This window comes from Galeopterus variegatus, unplaced genomic scaffold, assembly GCF_000696425.1.
Source record: "Galeopterus variegatus unplaced genomic scaffold, G_variegatus-3.0.2 Scaffold733, whole genome shotgun sequence".
NCBI lineage: Eukaryota > Metazoa > Chordata > Mammalia > Dermoptera > Cynocephalidae > Galeopterus > Galeopterus variegatus.
In genome coordinates, this window is record NW_007726844.1 from 369,666 (window position 1) to 381,366 (window position 11,701).

General features: G+C 46.2%; 1 protein-coding gene across 1 annotated transcript in view; it reads left to right on the plus strand.

Annotated features, from left to right (window-relative positions):
- The first annotated feature begins 5,726 nt into the window (after positions 1–5,726).
- G6PC (glucose-6-phosphatase, catalytic subunit) overlaps positions 5,727–11,701 on the plus strand; it is a 7,939-nt gene continuing 1,964 nt past the window's right edge. The window contains exons 1-4 of the mRNA XM_008571912.1: positions 5,727–6,028; positions 8,212–8,321; positions 10,325–10,430; positions 11,045–11,160. Of these exons, the coding sequence (XP_008570134.1) occupies positions 5,793–6,028; positions 8,212–8,321; positions 10,325–10,430; positions 11,045–11,160 (568 nt within the window). The 5' untranslated portion in view covers positions 5,727–5,792. The remainder of the gene's footprint in view (positions 6,029–8,211; positions 8,322–10,324; positions 10,431–11,044; positions 11,161–11,701) is intronic.

An 11,701-nucleotide genomic window follows, 5' to 3' on the forward strand; every position in this document is an offset into this window, starting at 1 on the left:
CTCCTCTCCCCTCCCCCCGCCTCTGCAGAGCACAGCGACCAAGTTTCATTCCCGGCAGGAAGAATCACATTCCCCAGCAAGAATGTCTCCAAGCTGCTGCTAGGGTCGCCTGGCACCAGCACAGGCCTGACGGAGAACGGAGCACAGTCCGCAGTCCGCTGCTGAGGGAAGCGGCACATGTCCTGCCGGGGACGGTTTCTTTGGGGGAGGGGGTTGAGGACGAGGAGGGAGAGGGACGCAGGGCCGCCTGCGGTTCCCGTGAGGGTGGAAGGCAGACCCCGGGCGGCAGGAGGGAGGCAGCGGCCGGGGCTTCCTCACCGCGGACTGTGAAGCGAGCGCCCTCAGGTACCCGCCTGTGCACAGAACGTCCCCCGTCCTCAGACACACGCCACGCTCCCGCCACCCCGGCGACGCATGCGCAGTCCAAGGTCCGGAGGCCGGACCTTCTCACCGCGCCGGGGACAAGTCGGCCACTTCCCGGGCTGCCAATGATTAACCCACCTCTCCCTCCACCTGTTTTTCTCAACATGTTTTTCTAAGAAATGAACTGGGTCACTCGTTCAGAAGGTGACAGCAGTTGAACCTGCCCGTTTCTCCTGTCACCACTGAATACCTCCCCCACCGATCACTTGGTAGGGGGGAAAAAAGCACACGACAGAAAAAAAGAAGTTAAAAAACGAAAGTGTACATCTTGCAGTTCTGGCTGTCGCCCTTCAGAGGACTCCACCCCGCTGCTTAGACGAACCTGTGGTTGCAGCTAGGTTTCGTACCCCTGCCCCAAGGTGTAGACAAGACCCATCCTAGTAACAATAACTGAGAAAGGCAAAGGTAGCTCCTCTCTTAACAGAGTCCACAGGCCCAGCCGGAACGGAGGACCCGGCTGCAGGCCAAACCGGACTTTCTTCTCAGTCATAAATGCAACTTTTGGATGAGGCGTGTAGTAAATTATGGCTCCTTCCCCTCTTTGCTTTCCTGTCAGCAATAAACTTGTTTGAGTGAATGAGTCAACCTCGCTCTGGGAGAAGAAGGTGCCAGGACGCTGGAACCCACTGCTCTTACCTAACAGCAGACCAGACTGTGCTTTCTGGCACCTTTCGTTCATGTTCCTCCCAAGCCAAGATTCCACAACCACTGGACTTCTGTCTGTAGGGAAAACGCCCGAGGAGCGCCCTGCTAGTGTGCTCAAGGAAGAGGAGCCTGAATAATTTTCCAGTCTCATGCTTCCCGGACTCGGCTGGTCATTTCCCCAGAGGGTGTTGATAAATATTGAGTCTTCTCTGCTGAGGACAAAGTAACAGAGAGCTCACTGACACCTGCACAAATGAGACTCAGTGTTCATATAAGGATACTTCCGTTGACATAGTTAGTTGTGCAAATGTAGACTGTCAAGGTCCCAGAGGACAACTGGGATTTAGCTTTGAATTCTCCAGAGAGCCAGGCATGGTGCTTTGCTGAGGAAATGTTGGTTGAATTAAACTGGAGAACTTCTTGAAAGGGAAGATGACAAGAGTTAGAGATGGTGGAATCCCTTCTCCGGAGACAGTTCTTCAAAGGAGTGAATTCTCAGCCACACCTCCAGCAACTCAAATGCTTTGTCCACAGTATTCACCTCATATATCCTCAAGACCTTCGAGGACCCGCTATCTCTCTCTTCAGCCAGCTTTCTAATAGGCTCAGGTCCTTCGGGGCCTCACTTCTTTCCGCACGTGATAAAAATTTGCTGGAGGAATCAGGAAGGAGCTGGAAGGTAGAGAGGTGGGGACCAGCAAGTCGTCTCATGATGAACACACAGTTGCTCTGACCAAGAGAGTCCCCTTGCCTGGCAGGCAGCCTGCCAGAGAGATTCTCCTACCGCCGCTGTATGCATATGCCCAGATGGCATATCAGCTCCCTTTCCACCCCTTATCAACACAGGTGTTCTCCCTGAAGTTCCTCAGGAGATAGAGATCTTCATCTGCTCCCCACGTGCTCATCACATGACAGAAACCCACCCAACTCAGAGACCCTGGTTCCTCGCAGCCCTGCGGAGACCTAGACAGTGGCCTTTGGATGTTTTGTTGGAAGATCTGCCCTATTTGCCCTCAACTCACCTCAGACCATAGAAACTTCAGTCTCAGGGGTCATCACAGTAGTTACTCAATGCTTTCTAGGAAGGCTTATCTGGGTAGAGGGAAGGAACTGTCTCTTCTGGTGAGGCCCACTACTTGTAGCCCCGCAGTCCTGACAGCGCAGAACACACATACCCCACCCACCAGCATACACTGCAAGCACATGCTCCCTCTGCAGCTCACCCACGGCTACCACCATCATTACCTGCTCTCCAGGCTAGGAGTGGTAGGAGAAGGTTGCTTACAGCAGCAGAAGCAATGTGGTCAAGGGCAGTTAGACTCTGCTTGAGCTGGTAGAAACCCATGGGGGAGAGTGAGACTTCAGATCATCCCTCCTGGATGGCATTTTAATCATTTCCAGCATGGAATGTTGCCAACATTTGCTATAGACTCATTAACTCTGAGTTTCTTTTCCCTGTCCCCAACCTACCCCTTACATGTCAATATGGATTCATTAGTGAGAAATTCAGGCAGATTTTTGTTTGTTTGTTTTTAAAAAGATGACTGGTAAGGGGATCTTAATCTTTGTCTTGGTGTTGTCAGCACCACGCTCTCCCAAGTGAGCCATGGGCTGGCCTTTCAGGCGGGTTTTAAAAAGTTTTATTCCCTCTGGCTCTTATCCTTGAAAATGCATTACACAATTCAGTCCCTGGAGGAAAATGAAGGAAAACACCTGTTAAAGATGGAGGCACTCTTGCTCTCCTGTATTTTACCTGTCTCAGCAGGATGTGAATACACTGTCAAGATTTTACAAGGCTTAACCACAAACCACAGACTTCCTATTGAGTTACCTAGGAGACGGGGAGGTGATGGGAGGGGTTTTTAGCTGGCTGAAACATATATAATGCCTGCTTTTTCCCCAATAAATTTGTTTAGCTCATGTGCTATGTCCCAGAACTTTGTGTCTGGTCTGTGGTTGACCACCTCCCCAGGCGGCAGCCCCTAGCTCAAGGCATGCTTTGAGCAAGTCACCTGCCTGCATTCTCTTGGCGGGGCTGCATGCGGCCCTGCTCCCTGAGGGACTCCTGACAGAGGCTATGTGTAGTCTTGCCTCCTGAGACCCCCAGGACCAAGAGAAAGGTGCAACTCCCCTGCTCCCCTCAGAGTCCTAGGTGACCCAAGTGTGAGGTTTTTAGTTTCTCTACTGCTTGCAAGCTGATACACACACACACACACACACACACACACACACACACACACGGGATCTTCAAAGAGTTCATGGAAAACACATATTCTAAAAAACTATGCATGAATTGCAAAAATTTTTTGCACCAAAATAAATTCATACTAGCTTATTATAACATGTCTAAACAGGATCTAGTTTGAGGCACTAAGAAGGATAAGACATCAGTTTAAAAAGAGCCCCTGGGCCGGCCCGGTGGCGCACTGCTGTAGTCCGCCGCTTGGGAAGCGCAGCGGCGCTCCCGCCGAGGGTTCGGATCCCACATACGGACCGGTTCCCGCTCACCGGCTACGAAAGGCACGGGAGCGACACCGAGGGTTGTGATCCCGTTGCTGGTCCCGGTCCGGTACGGGGGCGACACTGAGGGTTGCAATCCGTCGCCGGACACGGAAAAAGACAAAAAAATAAATAAATAAATAAAATAAAAAATAAAAAGAGCCCCTATCAGAACAACATGAATTCTGCTAAAATTGAAGCAAGAACAAACATCAAATTTATGGTAAAGCTTGGGTAGAAGAATAGTGAAATCATTGATTCTTTACAAAAAGTTTATGGGGACAATACCCCAAAGAAATCAGCAGTTTACAAATGGATAACTAATTTTAAAAAGGGACAAGACAATACTGATGATGAAACCTGCAGTGGCAGAACATCCACGTCAATTTTCAAGGGAAAAATTAATCTTGCCCATGACTTGATTGAAGAGGACCAAAGAATAACAGCAAAAACAATAGTCAACACCATAGACATCTCAACTGGTTCAGCTTACACAATTCTGGCTGAAAAACCACAGCTCAGCAAACTTTCTGCTCTTTGGATGCCAAAACTGTTGTACCCAGCTCAGCTACAAACAAGAGCAGAGTTCTCAATGGAAATTTTAAATAAGTGGGATCAAGATTCTGAGCATTTCTTCAAAGAATTGTAACAGAAGATGAAACCTGCCTTAACCAGTACGATGCCAAAGACAAAGCACAATCAAGCCACGGCTGCCAAGAGGTGAAAGTGGTCCAGTCAAAGTAAAAGCAGACCGGTCAAGAACTAAGATCATGGCAACAGTTTTTTCGTATGCTCAAGGCATTTTGCTTTTTGGAGGGCCAAAGAACAATAACATCTGCTTATTATGACAATGTTTTGAGAAAGTCAGTCAAAGCTTTAGCAGAAAATTGCCCAGGAAAGCTTCACCAGAGAGTCCTTCTCCACTATGACAATGCTCCTGCTCATCTCTCTCATCAAACAGGGGCAATTCTGCCAGAGTTTCAATGGGAAATCATTAGGCATCCACCTTACAGTCCTGATTTAGCTCCTTCTGACTTCTTTTTGTTTCCTAATCTTAAAAAGTCTTTACTGGCCAGCCACCAAAAAAAAAAAAAAAAATCTTCAAAGGGCACCCATTTTTCTTCAGTGAGTCATGTAAAACAGACTGCACACACATGGTTGAATTCCCAGGACCTTCAGTTCTTTGGGGATGGACTAAATGGCTGGTGTCATCACTTACAAAAGTGTCCTGAATGTGATGGAGCTTATATTGAAAAATACAGTTTGTATTTTTTATTTTTATCTTTTAATTCCATTTTCCATAAACTTTTTGAAGTCCCCTCGTGTGTGGTGTGTGCCTATGTTTGAGTGTGTGTGCGTATGAAAGAAAACTCAAGATACAGAAGCTTTGTTCAAAAATCATTAAACATTTGGAGCTCCTTTTCTAGAGTCCTCACTTACCCACTTGCTGGTTTTCTCCTTCAGAACCACACATGCCTCATATCATCGTCGCATGAATGTACATTCATTCTAGTGTTTAAACTCATGTATTAAAATCCCAAAGGTCCTAACTTTAAGGTCATTAAATGAATCAATCTCTGCATTCAAAAATGATTACTTTGTGACCCCAAAAGATATGGAACCAATACTGGGAAGAGGGTTGAAGTCCCAAACCAGAGGCAGACCCTAGACACTAGTGCGGTTAAGGAAGGACCAGCAAGTTGGCAGTCCCCAGTACAGTAGGACTCGCTATATTTAAAAATCAATACCTTAGAACTTGCATAGCTAGAGCACCAAGACTTTTCTTTGTCCCTAAATAAGTAAAGTTGCAGACGTAGGAAATCAGACACACTTACAAGAATCACGATGGATCTAGACTCTGTTCTGTGTCTCTGGCGTGGTTCCAGGGACCAGGAGGGCAGCCCCTTGCACTGCCAAGCAGCATGCCAGAGTTAATAATTGGCCCTGCTGAGTGCACAGCTGGTCAGGCTGTTTCTGTGTGCCTGCTCTTCTATTTTACGTAAATCACCCTGAATATGTTTGCATCAACCTACTGTTGATGTACCTTTGATCAATAGATTTTAGACAAAAGTGGTTTTTGAGTCCAAAGATCAGGGCTGGGTTGACCTGCAAACTAGATACAGGGTGTATAAAACAGGGGTAAGGCACAGACTGATAGCAGAGCAATCACCACCAAGCTTGAATAACTTCAAGGGCTCTTCGGACAGCCTCTGGCTGCCAAGGGAATGAGGATGGAGGAGGGAATGAACGCTCTGCATGACTTTGGGATCCAGTCAACACACTACCTCCAGGTGAACTACCGAGACTCCCAGGACTGGTTCATCTTGGTGTCCATAATTGCAGACCTCAGGAATGCCTTCTATGTCCTCTTCCCCATCTGGTTTCATCTTCGAGAAGCTGTGGGCATCAAACTCCTCTGGGTAGCTGTGATTGGAGACTGGCTCAACCTCGTCTTTAAGTGGTAAGAAACATACAGAGAGGAGATCAGCAAGGAAAGAGGCTGGCATTCTTTCTGGAAATGTCTGTCCACTGGAAGTTGCTTTCCCCATGCTATTCAGGAAGACACAGGCTACTCCCCCCTTGACTTTGGATTATCTACATAAAGAGGGAAGGGGCCGGCCTGTGGCTCACTCAGGAGAGTGCGGTGCTGATAACACCAAGGCCACGGGTTCGGATCCCATATAGGGATGGCTGGTTTGCTCACTGGGTGAGCGTGGTGCTGACAACACCAAGTCAAGGGTTAAGATCCCCTTACCAGTCATCTATATGGGATAAAAAATATATAATAAATAAATAAAAATAAAAAATAAAACACCTTTACATAAAGAGGGAAGATAGAGAAAATCCCGTCAGAGAGTTGAAAATACAGGAAAGCCTATTTCATATGGATTAAAGGGCTGGAAGGACAGTTGAATTTAGTAAAAAGTCTGAGTCACAGATTTTAAACAAGGAGTTTTATTACTTTGAAGCAGAATAGGTAACATAAAGACAGATGTGTGAAAGAAGAGAGATGATGTATGAAAAAAGGAAACAGATAATTCAAAAACCTGTTGTAAGGGGTAATGAAAAGTAATCCAGAGAACTGGGCCCCATCCCTTGTTCAGCTGCCTACAAACTATATGTCCCTGGCAAGTCATATCAAATCTCTAAGTTTTTATTTTAGTCTGTAAACTTAGATTATGTCTGGATGCTAAATAACAATCATAGAAAATGTTTATTAAACACTTGATATGTGCCAAGCTATGTGCTAAGTCCTTTTCTGCAGGACAGTTTCTGCTGCTTCACAGATGAAGTTCCCAAGGCACTGAGTCCAATCACTAGATCAACACCGTAGTAAATGGCAGAGCCAGGATTTAAGCCCAGACAGGCTGGCTTCAGAGGTAATGCTCTTAAGAGCTACGTTACATCCAGTGCTGATAAACTGACTCTTTGGGGGAAATTGCCTTGACTTTCACATTTACCAATGTCCGTTACGTAAAGATTCCCATTATGGCCACTGTCAAGCTACTGATAGTTCTGGCTTGGAAAATTCCCGAATATTTAGCTGTCAACTCTCGTCAGCCTGTGCCAGCTGGCTCTAGCACACTACTGGTTTAGCCTCTATTTCCTCACCTAGAAAATGAAGGAAAGGCTTCCCTCTAAGGCCTTTACCATACCTAATACCATCTATGTCTACCATTAGACGGTTCTTAAGATCTTAAGATCTCTTCCAGCTCTAGTATTCTTTGGTTATAAACAATAAAAGTCCTTTAGAATAGAAAAAAACCTGTTATTGGATTCTGGAGCCCAAAGCATATTGATGAGATTCCTGAAACATTTAGAAAAAGTTACTAAATTTTATCTGTAACTTCCACTATTCAGCAGCAAAACCCTAAAAAATAGAAAGACAATGGGTTATTCCAAACATGTGATTTCAACTAAAGAACCATGGCTTCTCTCTGGGTGGGTAGAGGTTAGAGTCAGTGGCTGTCCCTTATTTCGGTGAGAAATTCATATTCCCCTATCTCAAGGAAAAAGGAGGCATCCTGACTAATCTTTGACACCTGTCTGCACAGTGAAAAACACAGCTAATGTTTGTAAGGGGGAAGTGGTTTGTCTGAGATATTCTGATCCAAAGCAAAGAGAATACAGAATAAGCACCTGAAGCTATACACATCCTTCAAGAGAGCAATTCTTACAGGATAAGAAGCCACGTCTCCTGGGGGGGTCTTGTCTTTGGGGCTGGGGGGCATTCTCTGATGTCAGAGGGAACACAAGTCTCCCTGAGGCCTGAAGAAAAAGCAGAGGGAACCCACACGCAAGACCAAGTTGCAAACTGTAGTTCCGTATGCATCCTTCCAGCACAAATTCTTGGCGTTTAAAAAAAAGCCACATGGCTACCATTAATATGGACTTCAGGATCTTGGGTTTATTTACAGTATTTATGTTTGAATAGATAATACATTTAAATGATTCAACATGCAAGTTATATAAGGGATGTGCCCTACAAAGTCTCCCTCCCATGCCTCCCCCCAGCCACCTAGTCCCCCTTCCTGGAGGCAACACATGGATCTTCTCCTCAAGCTACTCTCTCTAATCAAAGTGTGTGCCTTGGGCAAAAGCAGTCATTCAGTAACTCCAGGCACTGGTTCTGCTTTTCCACAGGATTCTCTTTGGACAGCGCCCATACTGGTGGGTCCTGGACACCGACTACTACAGCAACACCTCTGTGCCACTCATAAAGCAGTTCCCTGTCACCTGTGAGACTGGACCAGGTGAGAGTCCCTGTAGAGACAGAAGCTGGGTCAATCTTGTTTATCGTAGACACCTGTTATCATTCATTACGGCTGAAGCTGACCTTGAAGGGACATGAGGAAAGCCATTCCTTTGTGCTTTTGTTATGGCCTTCAGTTGGGTACAAATCCATTAGAAGTCACTTCAGCAAGGCCTGACTAGCGTATTACTGTCACTTTGGAATTCTACCTGTTTCCAGAAACTGAATTGCTAGTTCAGTGAGGCATGGGCACTCCCATGGGCAAAGGGCTTGAAAGACTCATTGTACCACGGCCCTTTGTCCAGGGAAGGGAAAGCAGAAGAGGCCTGAGCCCCAGCCATCCTCCCCAGTGACCTGGCTCAGTGGATATGTCCCCCTGAGCTGACCATCCAATCCCACATCCTTCCTGCATTTTATTAGTTACAGCCAGGTAGGTGTTTGTTAAGTCAAACGATGGGTTTATTTTTTCAGTATTAAAATAGGAATACTCGACCCCTTTCCATCACCCTGATGTCTCAATACCAGCATCTCCTCCTCAGAGACCCTTTCCCTGGCCCCCAAACTGGGGAACATCCCTTAGTCATTTGCTGTCACAGCCCATTTGTTCACTCTAGAGCATATTCACTCATTCTGCTGTTATTTATTGAGCACCTAGCATGTGCCAAATACTCTTCTAGGTGCTGGGGAGACGTTTGTCAGTGTATGAAACAGACACAATGATCCCTGCCATCTAGAGTTGAAATTCACATGGAGGAAGTGCAATGTACAAAGGAATAATAAATAAGTAAAGTATATCAGATATTAGAAGATAATCATTTATAAACAATAAAGGAGAAAGAGGAGGAGGAGGAGCTGGAGGGGGAGGAGGGAAAGGAAAGAGAGAGAGAGAGAGAAAAGAAAAGAAAAAAAGAAGTAAAGTATATCAGATATTAGAAGATAATCATTTATAAACAATAAAGGAGAAAGAGGAGAAGGAGGAGCTGGAGGGGGAGGAGGGAAAGGAAAGAGAGAGAGAGAGAGAAAAGAAAAGAAAAGGCTTTATCTAGTTTTTAGATACTCTAAGATATTTTAGATACCTTTAGATACTTTAACTAGGGTTTAGACACTCTTGGGTTCAACATTCATCAAGGGAAGGGACAGCAGCCAACAGGGCAGATGGAGAAGTCCAGCTGTGATTCTGCCACAACCAACCCCACAGGACGCTCTGAAGCTGGGAGGGCTCTTCAGAGTTGCCCTGAGCTGGGTCAAGGGGACCAGGCCTTTATGTCCCAACATAGACTAGATATTAGATGCAAGCTGGCACTGGAGAGAGGATAACCTTGATCAAGCCCAGGGCAATGCCCAAAGAAGGCTACGAGTTGAGGGCCATCTGCAATCACACTTTCAACAGCTGGGAAAAGAGACCTTCAGTCCAGGAGGGGGGTCTGCATGACACATCTCAGGACCCTCTATCCCTCAGGGTTGAAGAATCAGGAATGGGAACAGATTGCTGCATTAAGTAGGATGGTCAGAGTAGGACTCACTGAGAAAGTGATATCTGAGAAAGGTTTGAGGGAGGTGAGGGAGTTGGCCGGTAACATTCTGGGGGAAGAGCTGTCTTGCCAGAGAGGATAGCAGTGCAAAGGCTCTGAGGTGGGCGCACGCCTCGCATGTCCATGGAGGCCAGCGCAGCTGGAGCAGAGCGAGCAAGGTAGAGAGAAGAGAAGTGGTGGAGGGCAGATCAGTGTGTGCTTTCCATCCAGTGTGCTGATCAGTTGTGTCATCTCCAGGCTGAATACAGCTACAAGAGCAGGGTCCTTCGCTGGTTTCACTCACCGTTGTATTCCTAGAGCCTTGCATAATGCTCAGCACATAGTGGGAGCTCAATAGGTATTTTTTAAATAAGTGAGTGATGGATAAATGGATGGATGGATGGCTGAATGGCTGGGTAGATGATGCTCCTGGCAGTCTCCCAGATGGAGACCTTGACGCCTTTAGTCCATTCATCTCCTTCCCGCCCTTCAGGGAGTCCCTCTGGCCATGCCATGGGTACAGCAGGTGTATACTACGTGATGGTCACATCCACCCTCTCTATCTTTCGGGGAAAGAAAAAGCCAACCTACAGATTTCGGTAAGAACTCACCACGGGGGTGTGGGTGGAGAAGGGTTGGAGACGGCTCTCTCCATAGACGACTCACCACCTGCTCTTCCTCACATTCCCCTAGGCCATTCCCGCACCTTGGGTTGGCACTGATAAGAGTTGTGACAGTTCTGCTGACATTAGAGTCACAGAACGTCGGGGTTGGAAGAGACCCGCTAGTGCAACCCTTTATTTTACAGATAAGGAAACAAGGTCTAACACCATAAAGGGGCTTCTAGAGATTAATTGGTGAGATAGTGGCAGGGCTTAAATAAAAACCCAATTCTGTACCAACCACAGAGTCGCCCCATGCAGGTAAAATAAACAGAGAAACATAAGACATTCCTACTACAGGGAATTCTGCATATGCAGATACTGTGCAAATCCTTAACCATCAAACAGATAAAATAGGGAGTTTAAAGTTCATACAGGCAAGGGTTCACCACATGCCACAGGGACCTTTGAGCCTTCGAGGAGGGCCTTCAATTTACAAAAATCCCCCTGATGGCACCTCAGTTTGCCAGGCTCCAGCATTCCTGGTGGGGCTGTTTTTGTGCTGACAGATCTGCATCTGGGTTCTGTTATGGTCACCTCTTCCGTTGCAGGTGCTTGAACATCATCTTATGGTTGGGATTTTGGGCTGTGCAGCTGAGTGTCTGTCTGTCACGCATCTACCTGGCTGCTCATTTTCCCCACCAGGTGGTGGCTGGAGTCTTGTCAGGTATCAGCTGCTCAGACTCTCTCCCTCCCCCCACCCCCTTCCCACTTCTCCCCAGTCAGGACAAAACCCCAGCATTCTAAGCATGTCCTGTGTGTACTCGATGCTGTTAGCATTTCAGTGGGTTGAAAGGCAAGGGTAGTGATTTGAAGTGATTAATTTCTAAAGAAGTGTCCAGACCTACACAATTAACTATGTTCCAGAAAAATGGCAATACGTCAAAATAACTCACCCGATTGAATTAGCTTGAAATCTCTGAGCTTTTTACATTCTTTATTTCTCACTGAGCTTCAGTTGGAAGTAAGCCCTAATTTAGTTTTCAGGGAATCTGTAAACTTAACGAATTAACATGGTATCTTAGGAAAGCTTTTTGAAGACAGTACATTCATCTGCAAACCTAATAGGTATTGGCAGTTGATCTCTTTTATAGGGTCAGAGTTTTGAATATCTGTGTTTTCTTAGACCTAGTCAGTAAGAGGCAGAGAAGATTTAGGTTAAGTGTAAGAAAGAACATCTTGATTTTGTGGGAGGCATTGGAATATAA